The sequence below is a fragment of the Cynocephalus volans genome, chromosome 3 (genome assembly GCF_027409185.1).
Source record: "Cynocephalus volans isolate mCynVol1 chromosome 3, mCynVol1.pri, whole genome shotgun sequence".
Lineage (NCBI taxonomy): Eukaryota > Metazoa > Chordata > Mammalia > Dermoptera > Cynocephalidae > Cynocephalus > Cynocephalus volans.
In genome coordinates, this window is record NC_084462.1 from 183,838,811 (window position 1) to 183,856,338 (window position 17,528).

The following is a 17,528-nucleotide window of genomic DNA, read 5'->3' on the forward strand; positions in this document are numbered from 1 at the left end:
GCCGCCCACTGCCTGTCCTGGAGCTTTCTGGGCTCATCCAGGCCGTCTCTCTGCAGGGACAGCACAGGGCCCGGCCTCAGAGTTGGGGATGCAGGTTTCTGACACAGCTCCTCCTGTCCCAGCTCTGATCTTCAGGGTCCTCGTGTGTACGTGGTGACTTCGCTGCCTGCCTCTTCGTTTGCTGTGGCAATTCAGTAAGGGATGGACACAGGGAAGTCTGAGGACATTGGCACTCCTTGTTAGGGCCAGGGACAAAACGGCATTCCTAACCTGTCAGCATGGCGCATCGCGTGGCCGGTCTGGGCCTGAGCAGGAGACACGGTGGAGAAACTGAGGCAGAGGGCAGTGCCTCCCTTGCCACTGGTGGCCAATCCAGGCCCTGGCCTCTCAGCCTGCGGGTGGCATCCGACCCCGTGGCGGGCTGACAGCTCTGTCTCCTCTGGCCCCACAGTTTGGCAAGATGTCGGTGAAGGAGGGTGCGCAGCACAAGTGGACAGTGCTGAAAGAGAAGCTGGGGCCACCAGAGCTGGACCCCACCGAGGCCAACCTGGAAAATGCCGACCCCGAGCTGTGCATCCGGCTGCTCCAGATGCCCTCCGTGGTCAACTACTCAGGGCTACGCAAGCGCCTGGAGAGCAGCGATGGCAGCTGGATGGTGCAGTTCCTGGAGCAGAGCGGCCTGGACCTGCTGCTCGAGGCCCTGGCACGGCTGTCGGGCCGCAGTGTGGCCCGCATCGCTGACACCCTGCTGCAGCTCACCTGCATCAGCTGCGTGCGTGCCGTCATGAACTCGCAGCAGGGCATCGAGTACATCCTCAGCAACCAGGGCTACGTGCGCCAGCTCTCCCAGGGTGAGCCTCGGGAGGGATGGCGGGCGGGCAGGTCAAGCAGGCTGGGACACCTCAGGTGCCCTATGACGGGCAGACATTGGTGACTCAGTGTAAATAAGGCTCCAGGCCATGAAAGTCAGTGGGAGACCTGGGGTTCAGGGAGAGAGAAGAGGGCTCAGCTGGACAGGAAAGGAGGGCTTCCTGGAGGAGAGACTGGCTTCCTGGACTCAGGGAAAACATCACCATTCACCCTAAGTCTGAAACCGTCGGGCCACCTTGGTTCCTCCAGCAGCTGCACCTTTATTCTGTGACTCTGCTGTGCATTTCCACCTGGCCCTGTGCCAGCTCCCACCCCCAGGGTTCCAGGCCCTCAACCATGCTGTGGCAGCTAGAGTCAGCTGGGTGGAAAACACAAGTCCCTTTGAGGACCTCCCACTTACACACTGCCTGGCTCCAAGACCTTTAGGTCTGGCCCGCACCTACGCATGGCATTATCCTCCGCCTCCCAGCACCTTCCCAATGTCCCCCTTCCCTGGCCTGTCCCCCTACTTGAGCACCTGGAGGACTTCCTCCCCAGCAGGCTTCCAGCCTCTGCCTCCTGCCCAGGCTGCCTTTGCATGCCTCCAAAGCCTTGCTCATCCTTTAAGTTCCAGCTCACTGTCGCCTCTTCCAGGAAGTCTCCCAGGCTGTGCCCGGAGCCAGTCCCGACTCCTTGCCACCAGGCTGTGCTGCTCCATGGCAGCAACCCAATCAGTCCCACTTGTGCTTGGGGCTCCAGGACCAGCTGGGGGTGGACAGTGATGGGCAAGGTCAGGCCTGTGGGGGCAGGCAGGTGTCCGTGTGGGTGAGGGAGCCAGAGACTGACTCGGAGGATGGAGGCAGTGCAGGGACCATTCCGATCCCAGCCTGTTTCCCCAGCCCAGCCTGTCTGTAGCCCTCTGTAGGGTCCTTTGTAAATTGTTCTCAGCAGGACCAGTCCAGAGACGAGAGACACACCTAAAACTCTTCCAGCCCCGGGGATGGAGCAGGAGGCAGGGGTTAATGAGGACAGGGAGGTGCCGCAGGCTGTGTCTGTCATAAATGCAGTTAGTGCTGAGTTTGGAGAAAACATGGGCCCGGAGCCAGTGACAGGACTCGGCAGGCCAGCAAGGACCCCTCAGAACTAAGGGCCAGCTTCAGCAGACCCCAAGGCAGCTAGGGCTGCCCCTGCTTCTGAGCCCTTCCCTGTAGGGTCTGGCTCTGGGGTCTGGGAGGTGGGGTCAGGGCACCAGGGAGAGGGCAGCAGGGCAGGGCCCAGCCCTTCACCCAGTACCTGCTGTGGGCCATGGGCAAGTGCACGGCGCCCTCTGGCGTCTGCCTGTCAGGCCGGCATTGCCGCCCTAAGCCCAGCCGCACAGGCGCAGGAGATGGGGGGATGCAGGGACCCCTGAGATTCACCCCGCCCCTTGGCAGCTCTGGACACGTCCAGTGTGATGGTCAAGAAGCAGGTGTTTGAGCTGCTGGCCGCCCTGTGCATCTACTCGCCTGAGGGTCACACCTTGACCCTGGATGCCCTGGACCATTACAAGGTAAGCAGCGGGGCCTGGGCCTGGGTGGGCTGTGGGCTCCCACCTGGGCGGGCTGTGGGCTCCCACCTGGGCGCGCACTGACCCTGCCCACCCTGCAGATGGTGTGCAGACAACAGTACCGCTTCAGGGTCATCATGAACGAGCTCTCTAACAATGACAATGTGCCCTACCTGGTCACTCTGCTCAGCATGATCAACGCCGTCATCCTGGGCACCACGGACCTCCGCAAACGTACCCAGCTGCGGAGCGAGTTCATCGGTAACCACCCACCAGCCCAGCCCGCCCTGCATCTACCTGGGAGGTGGAATCACGACAAAACCTGCCCCTACCACGCACCGCCCCCTCCCCTCCAGGGCCCCAGAGGAAGGACTGTCTTGGGGACTTGAGCCCCCTGCCCCTGCCTGCCCCTTTGGTGGATGCAGGCCTCAGAGCACCTAGACCGTGTCCCTGGAGGGTTCTCAGTTACAAGGCTGGCTGGGCACTGGAGGGAGGCAGGCGGCCTGATGCCCAATCCAGCTCTGCCCTTCTGGCAGTGACCCTTCAACAAGCACCACTGTGTGTCCAGAGATGTCTCCCTTCCGGAGCCCCTGTCCCTAGTGTCCCATAGGAACAGCAGGGTTCCCCTCTGGCCCAGGAGCCAGGTGCTCTGGTGGTGGAACTGAGACAAGGGATCGGGGAGGCAGAGGAATTAGATGCAACACACAGGTGACCCCAGGGCAGGTGTGGGGGGTGGATGGCCAGAGGCAGCCTCTGAACCCTTCTGATCCCATCTGTCCCTTCCCAGGGCTGCAGCTTCTGGATGTTCTGACCCGGCTGCGGTGAGTCCCCACTGTGACTGGTCCTGCTAGCTACCCCTTCGCTGCTGCCCAAAGCCAGGCCCTTGCCCAGGCAGTGCCTCCAGATAGACAGGGAGGTGGCTTCCAGGAGTACCACACTGGACCCACCCCAAGGCCAAGCCTCAGATTCACTGTCCGTGGAAGCTGCCCATAGAAACTAGGGTCTTCCTTAGGTACGATACACGGCTCCTAGTTCATTCAGGTTTCAGATACACAACAGATAATGTTTTAGTGTAAGTATATCCCAAATATTGTATGGAATGTACTTATGCTAAGAATTATTCACCATTTATCTAAAATTCCAATTTAATTGGTACCCTGTCGTTTTGTTTGCTAAATCTGGCCACCCTGCTGGGAACAGCTGAGAAACCCTATCCCAGGCCTCTGTTAGGACCACACTTGGTGGGGTCTCCAGCGCCAGGGAAATCAGCTTGGAGGAGCCCAGAGCTGGGATGACTGGTGTTGAACTGACATTGGGCAAAGGGGTACGTGTGCCCAGCCCATGCCAGGCGTTGAGGGGGCCGGCCCTGCCTGCTGAGGGCTCTTGTTCATTGGCCAGGCTGAGGTGAATGGCAAGTCCTGGGCCCAATGTACACTCAAGCGTCTCCTCTGGTCCCCTCAGGAGTGGTCTTGACCCCTCCCTCCCAGCACCCAGAGGAGGGCCTTCACTACCCCTGGGTACACTCTAGCTCCTCATCTCTGGGCCTCAATGTGTGCATCTCCCCCTGCAAGTGGGAGGACCCACCCTTGCCCTTTCCAAGGGGCTCGGAGCTGCCCAGGTGACCTGTGAGCCCACCACTCTCCCAGGCTGCATCCCAGGCTACAGTGGCCGCATGTCAGGCCACAGAGCCAGCTACAGGCCTGGCCAGAGCCCTGCTCAGTGTCCTCTGGTTGGCTGAGCCAGCAGTGCTCGGGGCTGCCCTGGGTGGAGTGGGGGACTGGTGGGGGTAGCAGGCTGAGCCCGCCTGGCCCCTCCCACCCTAGAGACTTTGAGGATGCCGACCTGCTGATCCAGCTGGACACCTTCGATGAGGCCAGGGCTGAGGACGAGGAGGAGCTGCTGTCAGTCTGTGACGGGGTCAACATGAACAACCACCAGGAGGTCTTTGACTCCTTGTTCCACAAGGTGGGCCTGTGCCTGGGCCAGACCAGGGGTGGGGGCAGCCCTGCCAGTCTGGGCTGTGGCCCCAAGGCCCAGGGCTTGGGAGAGGCCCCTTCTCTGCCCTGGTCAGACCCTGCCCTGAGCCCAATCTGGGGTCTCACTCCAGGGAGCAGGGTCTGGTAGGCTAGTCTGGGCCATCCTGGGACAGACCTGGAGCTGCAGGGCCCAGAAGGACAAGGTTCCAAAGGCCAGGGCTGCCCAGAGTCGAGCACCATCAGGTGGACTTTGGAGACCTTGGGGCCCAGGTGGTCCAGGAGGTCCAGGAGGCTGAGATCGCATGAAGCTCAGGCCGTCCCTCATTCACAGAATTTGTGGCTCTCAGCTGGTGGTGATTATGTGCCCAGGCAGCATCTGGCAATGTCTGGGGACAGTTTTGGTGTCACAGCTGGGCAGGGAGTACTATTGGCATCAAGTGGGTAGAGACCAGGGATGCTGTTTAACATCCCGTAATGCACAGGACAGTCAAGGAGCACTGACTGAGGCACTCGTCATCAGGGCAGGTGTAGAGGGGGTAGTGGGAGTGGACACCCCTGGCAGACAGGCAGCAGAGGTCAGCCCGCCCGGGAGTAGGGACGGCCGCTGACCCACTCTCCTCTCCTGCCCCATCAGGTGAGCAGCTCCCCGGCGTCTGCCCAGCTGCTCTCTGTGCTGCAGGGCCTCCTGCACCTGGAGCCCACCCGCCGCTCCAGCCAGCTGCTCTGGGAGGCCCTGGAGAGCCTGGTAAACCGGGCCGTGCTCCTGGCCAGCGACGGTGAGGGGGCGGGCGGGCAGGGGAGCGGGGCACAGCGTGGGGGCAGACCCTGGGGTCCTGGACTGTGGGGGAGGGGCCCGTCTTTGGCCCCTAACCCATCCTCTGCCTGAGGGAGGTGGACACCCTTTCTGCCTGACCCTCCAGCCCCTGGTCCCTTCCTCCGCCATCTCCTTTTCTGCCCCTCTCCCTTGATCCCAGACTCCACCGCAGCCCAGGAATGCACCCTGGAGGAGGTGATCGAGCGGCTCCTGTCCTTCAAGGGGCAGCCCCGACCAAGCCCCATGGACAAGGCCCACAAGAGCGTCCAGGTCAACCTAGGCCAGAGTCAGACAGGCAGCTCCCCGCAAAACACAGCTGCCCCCGAAGCCATCGAGGAAGGCCAGCAGCCGGCGGTGGCCCATGCCAGCGAACACACGGCCAGCATCCAGAGCATGATACAGCCAGGAGTCCTGGAGCAGCGGGCACCCAGCCCACCCCCACCTCCACCCCCCCTCCCCAGCTCCACCACTGGGGCCCCACTCTACACCTGTGGGCACATGACTCGCACCCAGAGCATGACAGAGCCAATATTCCTGGAGCTGCGGGCACCCAGCGCACCCCTTCCTGCATCAGCCCTGCCAGGCCTGGCGGCCGTGTCTCCTCCAGCAATCCCTCCACCTTCACCACTCCAGAGCATGGGATGCCCACCCCCACCCCCGCTGCCTGGAATGGACTGGGGACCCCCTCCACCTCCACCACTGCCCAGTACCTTTGGCCCGCCTGCAGGGAGCGGCTTGGAGGAGATCATTGAAACCCAGGTGGACCACGGCCTGGGCTCGGCCTGGGTTCCCAGCCACCGGCGGGTGCATCCGCCCACACTGCGTATGAGGAAGCTAAACTGGCAGAAGCTGCCATCCAACGTGACTCGAGGTGAGGACCCCCAATCTTGAGAAAGTAGCATCCCTCTGGGGGTAGGGGCAGGCTCAGCTCCTGTGTGGTCTGGGGAAGGGGGAATGAGTGGGTGAGAGGCTCCCTTGGAGGACCCCTCTGCCCCCGTGCTCCTGTGGACTGGTGCGTCCCAGATGTTGCAGCCCCTGCATGGCCCATGCACCTGGATGCACCACACTGTGGGGGCTGGCGTGCTGATGTTCAGAGCAGGCCAAGGCCAGGCAGAGGCCAGGTCATCTGCCAGCATGGACACATGCAGACACATGTCTTGGCAGCAGCTTGAGGGCTTCATTTGCTATGTGCTTATTCAGTGCCTGCTGTATGCTCTACCTGGGCTGGGCCCTAGGCAGAGCATCTTTGACAGCCCTCAGGAGGCCCAGGCCCACCTGCCTCTGAACCCCCAGGCCCCGGGGTGAGTGAGAGACTGACTGGCAGTGACCCTCCCCTCCCCTCCCCCACAGAGCGCAACTCCATGTGGGCATCTCTGAGCAGCCCCAATATCATGGTGGTGGAGCCTGACTTCTCCAGCCTCGAGCAGCTTTTCTCCTTACCTGAGGTCAAGCCTAAGGAACCAGCAGCAGCTGCCCCGGCTAGGAAGGAGCCCAAACAGGTGGGGACGGGGGAGGGGCTCAGACCAGGTTGCCCACCATGGTACCTCCGGGTACCAGCCCACTGGGTGGGGGTGTTTTCCAGATCACTTTTCTCGACTCCAAGAAGAGCTTGAACCTCAACATCTTCCTGAAGCAGTTTAAATGGTGAGTGATGGAGACCTCTTGGAGGTGGCCCTGTCACAGGGCCCTCCAGCAGAGCTACCTCTGCAGGCTGCTGCCTCCACCTGAGCTCCCACCTGGGGTTCGGTGGTGCCCTCTGCAAGCTGCCTCCGGGAGGTGCACATTCCATTCCAGGGCAAGAGACAGTGGGGTACTAGCCACAGACTTCCCCAGCTAGGGACCCTCGAGACCACCCACCAAGGCCAGATAGGTACAAGACAAACCAGGGTGAGGACCTAGAACCGGACTCCCAGCCCCCAAGTCCTTCCCTGATGCAGATGTCAGGCACTCACTCCTGCCAGGATGCTCGCTGGGTGCCCCTGAGCCATCCCCCCATCTCCTGAGCAGCCCCTGGGAGGGGGAGGGGAGAGGGTTCTCTGGCAGACAGGAAGAGTGTCACTCAGCCCTGACCTTCATTTACTGTGTGGCCCTGGGCAGATGGCCAGCCTTCTCTGTGCCCCACCGGTGCTGGCCCTGCCCCCTCATGGCTGTGTGAGGATACCCTGCCTGGAAAGGCCCAGCAGAGGCCAGGTGGGGCAACACACGCTCCCCCTCCTCCGCCCCCAACCCCCTCCTTCCAGCCCCAATGAGGAGGTCGCTGGTATGATCCGGGCTGGAGACACCACCAAGTTTGATGTGGAGGTTCTCAAACAGCTCCTCAAGCTCCTTCCGGAGAAGCATGAGGTAAGCCAGGGCCCTCTCTGCAGCCAGCCAGAGGAGATTGGGCTGGGCCTGCCTGGGGACTCCCAGCCAGGGGACAGAGAAGGGGAGGGGTCCCAGCTCCGCCTATGCCCTGAGCCGGGGCGCTGTGCCCAGATGTGAGTGGGCAGTGGAGTGAGTCGGCAGCCGCGGGCAGTCCAGGAGGGCTTCCCGAGGGAGGCGGAAGCTGGCGCGCGGCCGGATCCCACACGTGGGCCTCCTCCCGGCAGATTGAAAACCTGCGGGCGTTCACAGATGAACAAGCCAAGCTGGACAGCACCGACCAGTTCTACCTCCTCCTGCTGGACATTCCCTGGTGAGCGCCGGCAGCCCTCGGGCCCCAGAGCCCGGCTGTAGGGAAGGGGCAGAGGAGGGCAAAGGTGGGGAGCTGGGCCCAGACGGGGGGGAGAGAGGCTGGTTTCCAACAGCACTCCCGCCCCACACGGCAGGGCTAGGTCTTCGTGAGAAGGCTTCCCCGAGTTCCCCCAGCCTCCCTGGCTGCAGGGGTTTGGGTCTACCTCTAGGCCTCTTCCCAGCCCCCACCTTAGTCCCATGAATTTGACTCTGGAGGCGGACCCAGGAATGTGCAAGCAGGACAGGGACAGGCCATGGGCTCACTCCCGCCTAGCCCACCAGAACCAGAGCTCTGTGCTGGGTGGCCCCTTGGGGCCTCGTGTCCACACAGAGTGGGGCAGGTGTGGAGCCTCTGGGCCCTGACCTCCGGCCTGCCGTCCTCAGCCACCAGCTGCGGGTCGAGTGCATGCTGCTGTGTGAGGGCACATCCGTCATGCTAGACATGGTGCAGCCCAAGGTCCAGCTGGTGCTCGCCGCCTGTGACAGTGAGTGTGGCTGTAGAAGCCCAGGGCGTGGGTGCAGGAGCCACAGGTCCTGGCGGGGCCCCTGCTGCCACCAAGCTCATGACATCCACCAAGAGCACTTGAGGGTGCTGACCTTCACCAGCGCTACACACATGCAGACACACACGTGTGCTTGCACAGTCCCATTCTCATGCCTATGCAGACACCCATGCACATGCATGCCCGTGTGCTGCACACTCACATGTGCACATAGATACAGCATGCATAATCACATGCACCCACAGATGGACACACACCTGCACTCTTATGCACGTACGCACAGACACACGCTGCCAGACATGCGTACATACATACAGATGCACTCACACCCTGCACACACAGACACAGGTGCACACATGTGTACACACACTACTTTCTCACACTCTGAACAAGGCATCAGCAGGGACTTGCTGCAGCCATGGGGCAGGGGCAGGGGCACGGACGGGTCCCAACCACCGAGGTGCAGCTCCCTTGCGTCAGGGGCACATGCAGTGGATGTCCACTCCCATCTCATCCACACAGCCAGGAGGGCCGACCTCCCTGCAGCCCCAAGGGTTAGCTGAGAACAGGGGCAGCCACAGGTTCCAGGAGGTTCCTCAGTGCCCCAGTGGCCTCACCACAGGATAGGCAGCAATTGTCTGTCCACTGGGTTGTGTAGGCCCAGTGGGTGCTGATGTTGGGCACGCCCACTTCCAGAGCCCCGAGACTTGGTGGTGGTGGTGGGCTGTGTCCTTCCTGGGGCTGAGCTGAGCCTGGGGACAGGACCTGGGGGGATAGAGGGTGCAGGAATGCAGGTAAGCAGGACCAGACCCTGTGGCAGGGTGTCTGGGGCTCTGGACCGTAGCGACCACCCTCAGCCCTGCCCAACCCCGCAGGCCTACTCACCAGCCAGCAGCTGCCCATCTTCTGCCAGCTAATCCTTAGGATCGGGAACTTCCTCAACTATGTAAGTCAGGGGCTGTGCCCAGCCTGACCCATACTGTAGCCCCTGCCTGGCAGGCAGGGAGACTCACCCCCGGTCCCTCCCAGGGCAGCCACACGGGTGACGCCGACGGCTTCAAGATCAGCACATTGCTGAAGCTCACGGAGACCAAGTCCCAGCAGAACCGTGTGACACTGCTACACCACGTGCTGGAGGTGGGTCCCCCAGGGGCAGCTGGACACAGCACTCCAAGTCCTCCCTGGCACCTCCAGGATGGAATCCATGCCCACTGTTCAAGCCCCCCTGATCTCCCCATCCCAAACTCTGCTGTCCCTTCCCTGGACACCTGCCCCCATCCCCATTTTGGTGTGGTTCAGGCCCTAAGAAAAGCAAAAATGTCACAAAGTCATAGCCAGGCCTAAGGGAAGGATTCAGAGGTCCCAGGAGGCCCAAAGTGCTGAGGGTATTCTGGACCTTAATTGCTAAGGATTTATGCTAGAGCACGGGGTGGGGGGGGCAGAGGGGGATCCCAAGGTCCAGGATGTGGCCAGAGCGCATCTCACTGGACATGTCTTGTTGCAGGAAGTGGAACAGAGCCACCCTGACCTCCTGCAGCTGCCCCAGGACCTGGAGAAGCCCTCCCAAGCAGCTGGGTAGGCAGCTCCCGCCAGCCCCACCCACCTCTACCTCACCAGGGGCCCAGCCTACCATCCCAGCCAGTAAGGTGGCCAGCCAGGGCTGGGTCTCATGGCTGCAGCACAACCCCAGTGCCCCTAATGGGGCAGGCCTTCATGTCTGTCATATCCTGTCCCCGTGTGACTTAGACTAGGAAACTGAGGCCTACAGGGGGCAGGGGGTGACCTGGCGAAAGTCACCCCTGGAGCTGGTGTAACACAGCCTCTTCACAAGGTTGCCCTTCATGGCAGCCCATGGGCACAGGCATACCACCTGCATTGTGCAGACGAAACTGAAGCCCAGGGAAGCTGCATCACCCTCCTGTGTCACACAACCAGAGGAGGTGGCTATAGAGGGGCAGCCCGGGCCACCTGACTCCAGGGTCCACCCTCCCAGCACAGGCCGCTCATGGGCTCCATGAGGGTCAGGCAAGGACGACAGGTGGCGTGTGAGGGCTCACTGTCCTACCACAACAGACCGAGGGCCTGCCGGAGCGAGAACTCCACCCCATGGTCCCCCGGGCCTCAAAGTCCCAACGTGTTTCTGACAACCTGCAGTGCTTAAAGGGAGAGGCACCCTGTCCCTGGGGGGATGGGCAAAGGGCCCCCACTGTCCCAGAGAGGCTGAGCATCAGCTGCCACCTGACCCTGCCCCACCCTCTGGTCATTTCAGGATCAACCTGGAGGTCATCCGCTCAGAGGCCAGCACCAACCTGAATAAGCTTCTGGAGACGGGGCAGAAGGTGTCCGGCTCGGTCCCCGAGGTGCAGGAGCAGTACAGCAGCCGCCTCCAGGTAAGCGGGTGGGGACCCCTGAGGCTGGTGGAGAAGGCTGCTCATGGACTCCAGAGGGGGGGATCTGAGCCCGGGACCTGCCAGGTAGAGACAGGAGCAGGGCCCCTGAGGGAGGGGAGTGTCACGTCGCCGTCTCCTGGCCCGAGGTGGTTCCTGCCGGGGAGGGCCCTCCGATCCTGGCAGTCCGGGCACAAACCCGAGCGCCCGCGCAGAGGCCCCGCCTGCCTTCCCAGTAGCCAGGGGTGCCCACTGTGCGGCCCCCACAGGCCAGTGACCATGCCCTGTGCTCCCAGGACCACATCATAGCCTCTCGGGCACTGGAAGAGCAGTTTGAAGCCATCAAGCAGAAGAAGTTGGCACTGGCCGAGTACCTGTGCGAGGACGCCCAGCAGCTCTCCCTGGAGGACACCTTCAGCACCATGAAGACCTTCCGGGACCTCTTCATCAATGCCCTGAAGGTGGGCCGGGCCCAGGAACGGCAGGGCCCCTCCAAGGCCAGAGTGGGGTCCTATGGCCTCCCTCGCCGTCCTCAGGCGGGGCTTGGTGCCGGGATCTGTGGGTGGTCCAGCTGTCATCCCTAAGCCCCGTCCTTCTCTGGCTCAGGGAGGGGACATGCCACCCACGCCAGGTCCCAGGCTGGTGCAGCCAAGGAGGGTTGGAGGGTTGGGTGATGCGCCATGTCTGCCTTGTGCAGGAGAACAAGGACCGGAAGCAGCAGGCGGCGAGGGCGGAGAGGAGGAAGCAGCAGCTGGCAGAGGAGGAGGCACGGAGGCCGCGGGGCGAGGACGGGAAGCCTGGTGAGGCCACCCGGGCCTGGGGGGGCAGGGACTGGCCAAGTGGGGCCCCTTGTCTGCGCTTCGGCCACTCTCCTCCTTCCCCAAAGTCCTGTAGTGCCGCCCCTCCCTTCTCCTGGAGGCCATCTGGGTGGGCTCCAGGGTCCCACGAGCCCCACTCTGAGGGTCTCGGGGCCCCTCAGTCAGGAAGGGTCCTGGGAAGCAGGAGGAGGTGTGTGTCATCGATGCCCTGCTGGCCGACATCAGGAAGGGTTTCCAGCTGCGGAAGACGGCCCGTGGCCGTGGGGACACCGAAGGGGCCAGCAAGGCAACCTCAGTGGAACAGCCAAGGGTCACAGAGCCCGGTGAGACCCTCACCCACCTCCTTGTCCCCTTTCCCGTTCCTCCCTGTGCCTTCCTAGCCTAGCACCGCGCATTCCTCCAGGAAGCGCCCCCTGACCTCAAGGGAAAGCCCTCTCCTCTCCTGCCACTGACCAGACGTGCCTGAGATAAGGGACAGCCGGGGTCAGGCAGGGTCAGCTCAGCCCTCTGCTTTCTCTCACGATGGTCAGAGTTTCTCTGCTGTAACAAAGGGCTCTTCCACTGGCATGAAAGTCGCCTGGACCGGCAGGAGAGACAGGGCCATGGGCCCCTTGACAGACGCTGCTGGGTCTCAGAGGGCACTAGAGGTGGCAAGAGATGCTGGTGGCAAGGCCTGGTGGGGGGGTCCTGTTCTCCTGGGGTGGCTGCACCAGGGTGCCAGGGACAGGGGTGGCTGTGCCGCCCCCTTGGGGCCCAATGTCCCCTGCTCTCCCAGTCTGTGAACAGGCCCAGTCCTGCCCTGTGGGAGCCACACTTGGGGGCTCCTAAGACAGTGAGGTTCAAAGGAGTCAAACCAGCCCCAGGATCAGGAAGACGTCCCAGGGAGGGGGCTCTGCGGAGCATCGGCAGGAGCTGAGGTGGAGGGAGGCCTCTACTCAGGATGACTCGGAGCTGGGCCCCTGCCCTTCACTGACACAACTCTTCACCCACAGTGTCCACCAGCGACCCTGCAGGAGCTCCCATGGACAGCACTAGCTGCCCCACTCCCAAGCCCGGCCTTGCTGCTGCTGCGGTGGCCAGCAAGTCGCCGGCTTGGGACCTGGTAGATGCCGTGACCTCCGACCCACAGCCCACTGGGGAGCAGTTGGAGGAGGGTTGTCCCGCGCCACTGGAGAGGCGTTCCTCCTGGTACACCGATGCCAGTGAATTCTTCACTGCCGAGGACACCTGGAGCCCCCAGCCCTCCAAGGAGGCCTGGCCAGTGACTCTGGGAGATGCTCGAGCCCTGGAGCCCCTCAAGTTCTCCAGCAACAAGCCCCCTGAGACCAAAAGTTCAAGCCAAGATGCTGAGGACCCCAAAGCCTTGCAGGGCGTCCACCTAGCCAAGGCAGACAGCACCAACGAGGGGCTGGGGGACATGGCCGTCCACGGCCACAGTGCTCGCCTCCCTGCCACAGGCCTCAGTGGGGATGAGGACGAGGAGGACACAGCCCCAGAGTCCGCACTGGACACGTCCCTGGACAAGTCCTTCTCCGGGGACACAGTGACTGACTCCTCGGGGTCTGGCACCCTCCCCAGGGCCCGGGCCCGGGCCTCCAAGGGGACAGGCAAGCGAAGGAAGAAGCGCCTCCCAAGGAGCCAGGAAGGTAACTTGGGTGAGGATGGGGGTGAGCCGTGCAGGGCCGGGTGTCAAGCGTGTGGGTAAAGCCCGTCCGCCCCACGCCAGGCGCTGATCTTTCCCAGCCATCCAACCAGTCCCTCCCTGCCCCACGGGTGCTACAAGCTGGGCCAGCCTCCAGGAGACAGGGAGACTTGGGGCACATCCTGCAGGAGAGGAGGCAGTCATGGGGGTAGCCACTGCCTGTCCCATGGCTCCCCTAACCCACTAATTCCTGCCTTCACGCCACCTCCAGCAGGGAGTGGGGGTGGGACGACCGCACCCCAGGCTGCCGCAGGGTGGGGGACTTGGCACCAGGCCCCTGGGCATGCAGCTGTGCTTTGGTTCAGCAGCCAAAGAATGACTGGGTGCTTTCAGGGGATTGGCGCAGCGAGCCCCACCCCTGCCAGCCCCCACCTGCTCTGAGTTCACGGCTGCTCGGGTGTGATAAGCAGTTGAGTATGTTTCTTTTATTTGAAAGCAGAGGTTGCCCCTGATTCTGACGATAGTAAAACAAAAAGACTGTGTGTGATCCAGTAAGGTATGTATGCAGCTGGCGCTCTCTGTGGACTAATGGTGGCAGCAGGGCCCCTTCTGGACACTAACCCCGACTTCCCTCCAGCCCGCCTGGGTGCTCTCGCCTCCTGCGGCCGTCGGTGGTGGTCTTGTTCCCTGTCCCCTCCTTCTCCAGGGCACGTGGGCAGCCTGACCTTCTTGCTTACCTGGTGTCTCCTCTGCTGGGACAAGAGGCAACCTCAGAGCTAGCCTCCGGCCAGACAGGCCTTAAGGGCAGGGCAGACAGGGCCAAGCTGGGTTCCTGTCGGGGAGCAGTGGTCCAGGCCCCTGAGGGCATGTGCTGGGGTATTTGGGGGTGGCTTAGCCCCTGGCCCAGCAGGGCAAGCTCAGGTTGCTCCTGTCCCTCCTGTCTCAGCCCTAACTGCAGTCTTGCTAACGCTGTGGTTTTACTGACCCCTGGCTCCCCGGAGGGACACCTTCAGTCTGAGTCTGTTGACAGGGTTGGGCCTCTGGGGCACACCCCAGCCCTCTTCTGGCCCCAGTGCTGGCCAAGCATGTCCCCAGGGAGACAGGAGACAGAGACAAGCAGGCTGAAACCCTCCCTTCCGTCGAGGCCAGGTTCTGGAGGCAGAGAGTGTGTCTGTTTAGACACAGGCTGCTCCCCGTGTGTGCAGCAGCAGGTCTTCTGGAACCTCCACGGGGGCAGGACAGCCAGAGTCATTGGTGTGGCCAGACCGGCTAACAGATACAAGCAGACAGAACAGCCTGGGGTTCTTGCCACATGCCCTGCTTGTGCCAGGTGGGGAAGATCCTCTGCAGAGAGCTGCCCCGGCCTGATCGCAAGCTCAGGCTATGGGTCCTTTGGCATCTCCAGCCTTGCGCAGGGCGGGCCAGCATCCAGCTCGTACCACAGATGTGCTGACCGCTGGGCCCAGGGCTTAGGGTCAAGAGTGCAGGGATGAGGTCTGCTGCTGCCCATTAGAGGCAAGACCAGTAGTGACACCAGAAGGATGCACTTCCTTGTACAGTCAGTCCTCACTATCGGGGCACAGCCTTCACTCCTGGTTCCAGCGTCTGCATCCTGGGGTTGTTTTCCCAGCTTGGCTCTCTGGAGTGAAACATCAGCACATATTTTTTAGAAAGTCACTGGCATTTCCCTCAGAGGCTGGAATTTGGACTTGCAGCCCTGGCGCCAGAGATGGGGGACAGTTGGACGTGCAGTCTGTGGGCTCCGGGGGCCAGCAGCCACAAGTGGCCACTGTCCAGTGAGAGATTGGTGTGCCCGGTGATGGGTCTGTGCTCCACACAGGGTTGCCCCACGGCCTACTGCATGAGCTTGACTGCCGCCCTGTTCAGGGTCCTGCCATCCCGGTGCTGAGGACTGGAAGAAGGAATCCTACCCTGTCATCCCAGCTTTTTATTTGGAAAAACTTCAACCCAACGTGAAATTCGCAAGCAGACCAGAATGAACACTACCTTCTCCCCAAAATTGCAAAAGTTTGCAAAACAGACCAAAAGTGCTAACGTTTTGCTACATTGCCCCCTCTTACCTAGACATCGTGACACTTTGCCCCTAAATTCATCCCCAGGTACCACCTGAGAGCAAGGCTGTCTTCACACAGCCACCGGGCAGTGGGCACACCAGGGCTGTATCATATCCATGCGATACTGTTTTATGATGCGCGGTCCCCGTGCAAGAGCCCAGTTGTCCCAGTGGTACCTTTTGCTGTTACTGCTTTGGTTTCATGGGAACAAGATCCTATTCAGAATCCCATGCTGTGTTTGGTCATTACATCTCTTCAGTCTCCTCTTATCTAGAATATTCCAGCCTCTTTTTGTCTTGTATGACGTTGACGTATTGGAAGACACCTCTTTCGGTTCATCTGGCTGCTTCCCCCCGAGTAGGTCCAGCTGAATTGGGGGCAGGCCGTTCCTTCCCCACAGCATCAAGGGTGGGGCCTGGGGGCCTGTTCATCCTGTGGTTTGTGAAGTTAACGCTGATCATGTGGTTAAGGGGGTGATTTCCACAGACTTTCCCACTGTATGAGTCCTGTTTGCTTTGTCATTAATAAGCAGCCGCTGGTGGTCCCAGGGGATGAAGTACCCTCTTCTCAGCCCATGCAGTCAGCACCAGTTGGACAGTGACCTCCCGTGTCCCCTCCTACGGGCTTTCCTCCTCCCTTTCTAAACCGCCTTGAGGGTGCAGTGACCTGTCAGTGCCGTGCACCTTGATGGGGACCTGTGGCTCCCATGTCCCTGACTGACAGCCCCTCCCTTCTCTGAACACCTCCTTGATTTGGCCCCACCCGCTGCTCCCAGCTCAGCCGACTTGCTGCCCCTGCCCAGCCCTGGGCCTGGCCACTTCTCCTGGCTCCTGCAGCCAGGAAGGGCACCAAAATCCCTTTTCAGTGACTCTCACAGTCCATTTCTGCTAAACTCATTTTCCTGCCCCAGTTTTCAAGTGGTGGTTCTCAAGCCTGAGCCTGCCCCAGTCCCACTGAGGAGCTGGGGACACCACTGGGCACTGGGATGGCGGTGGCATGGGGCACTTTGGGGAATGGCTGCAGGAGCCAGGGCCCCTGGACCAGAGAACACAGAGGGTGTTGGGGGCAGGGGACCTGCAGAGCCCACTGGGGAAGCCGTCCAGATGACAGGAGACACCAGGGCTAGAACCTTGTGCCCTCAGCACCCAGCTGGAGAAAGATCTGGCAGGATGGGATCCCGGCAAAAAGGACCCAGTGGGGAAGCAGCTGAGGGAGTTCTGAGTGGTGACAATGGGGACCAGTGAGTGTAGACAGAGTGCAGTGAGGGTCTGAGGCACGGGGAAGTAGGCCACAAGGGAAACGGGCTTGGGCACCCAGCCTGGACAGGAGCCAGCTTGGCAGGGTCATCCCAGCACCTTCTACCTGGATGAGTTTTGCTGCCCCAGAGAAAGAGCCTGGGGTCAGAACAGACCCAGGATGCACAGCGCAGTCCACTGGGCAGTAGTGATGGGGGATGCAGGGACCGGGGGAGCCAGAAGCGGGCACCCTGGTGCTGTCCCCATCAAGTCTGCTCCTAACACTGTCATTTTCTCTCCTTCCCCACAGGCCTCAGGCCCAAGCCCAAAGCCAAGTGAGAGACCTCAGGCCCGCCTTGGCACAGCAGCGGCTGCTAGACGTGCTGCTGAGCGAGATTCTTCTGGCTGTGAGTCCCAGCCTGGGACTGGGTTCTGGGAAACCAAAACTCCATGCCTTACCCAGCTAGGGTCCTTCTGGAGCCTTCTTGGGGCCTTCCAGCCGGGACCATGACAGGCACCTGTGCCCAGCCTGGCCTGGCGCCCTCCTGGACCGCCTGCACACGCCCAGCCTCTCATGATCTGCTTTCTAACGCGACGCCTGACGCACACCCACATGCACTATGACACCCCTGGCATGCAGGGGGCGGGGCAGGTGGCCGTGTCCTGGGTCAGAGCCTCTACGTGTGTACACCCTGCATCTCCCCAGTCCGCAGCGCTGCCTTGCATCAGCTCAGCCTGTTTTTAGTTGAAATGCAATGCTTTTTGAGTCTTTGCTGTTCTGAGGTGGCCGAGTCAGGGACAGGTGGGTGGGTGGAGGCAGCCCATCCCCTCCCCATGGAGGCTGGCCCCCATCCCAGTATGTCCAGCCCCCACTCCCCAGCTGTGAGCTGCTGAGGCTGGAGTCTGGCGGGGCCTTTGACCAATAAAGAGCAAACCTGGCCCAGTCTGTGACTGTTGTGTTCAGCGGCTGT

General features: G+C 61.8%; 1 protein-coding gene across 4 annotated transcripts; it reads left to right on the forward strand.

Moving 5' to 3' along the window:
- The first annotated feature begins 460 nt into the window (after positions 1-460).
- On the forward strand, positions 461-17,490 carry LOC134372224 (inverted formin-2-like). Of its 4 annotated transcripts, none has more exons than XM_063089563.1 (22): positions 461-851; positions 2,283-2,398; positions 2,497-2,656; positions 3,183-3,216; positions 4,219-4,360; positions 5,006-5,147; positions 5,346-6,056; positions 6,536-6,684; positions 6,768-6,829; positions 7,426-7,528; positions 7,774-7,859; positions 8,282-8,382; positions 9,276-9,346; positions 9,430-9,537; positions 9,905-9,975; positions 10,670-10,790; positions 11,084-11,248; positions 11,485-11,587; positions 11,767-11,928; positions 12,598-13,251; positions 13,744-13,803; positions 16,868-17,490. In XM_063089563.1, exons 1-21 carry the CDS (start codon positions 461-463, stop codon positions 13,800-13,802), a joined length of 3,711 nt encoding a protein of 1,236 aa, XP_062945633.1. In that variant the 3' UTR covers position 13,803; positions 16,868-17,490. The 4 variants fall into 4 exon arrangements, with proteins under 4 accessions (XP_062945633.1, XP_062945634.1, XP_062945635.1 ...); XM_063089564.1 differs by having other exon boundaries at positions 13,747-13,803; XM_063089565.1 differs by lacking the exon at positions 16,868-17,490 and adding an exon at positions 15,088-15,102 and having other exon boundaries at positions 13,747-13,803.
- The last annotated feature ends 38 nt before the right edge of the window (positions 17,491-17,528 follow it).

Excerpts from the sequence above, each read along its gene's own strand:
- LOC134372224 (XM_063089563.1), top strand. The coding sequence starts at position 461 with ATGTCGGTGAAGGAGGGTGCGCAGCACAAGTGGACAGTGCTGAAAGAG. Across the intron at positions 852-2,282 it reads CGTGCGCCAGCTCTCCCAGG|CTCTGGACACGTCCAGTGTG; the intron begins GTGAGCCTCGGG and ends GCCCCTTGGCAG. Across the intron at positions 10,791-11,083 it reads AGTACAGCAGCCGCCTCCAG|GACCACATCATAGCCTCTCG; the intron begins GTAAGCGGGTGG and ends CTGTGCTCCCAG.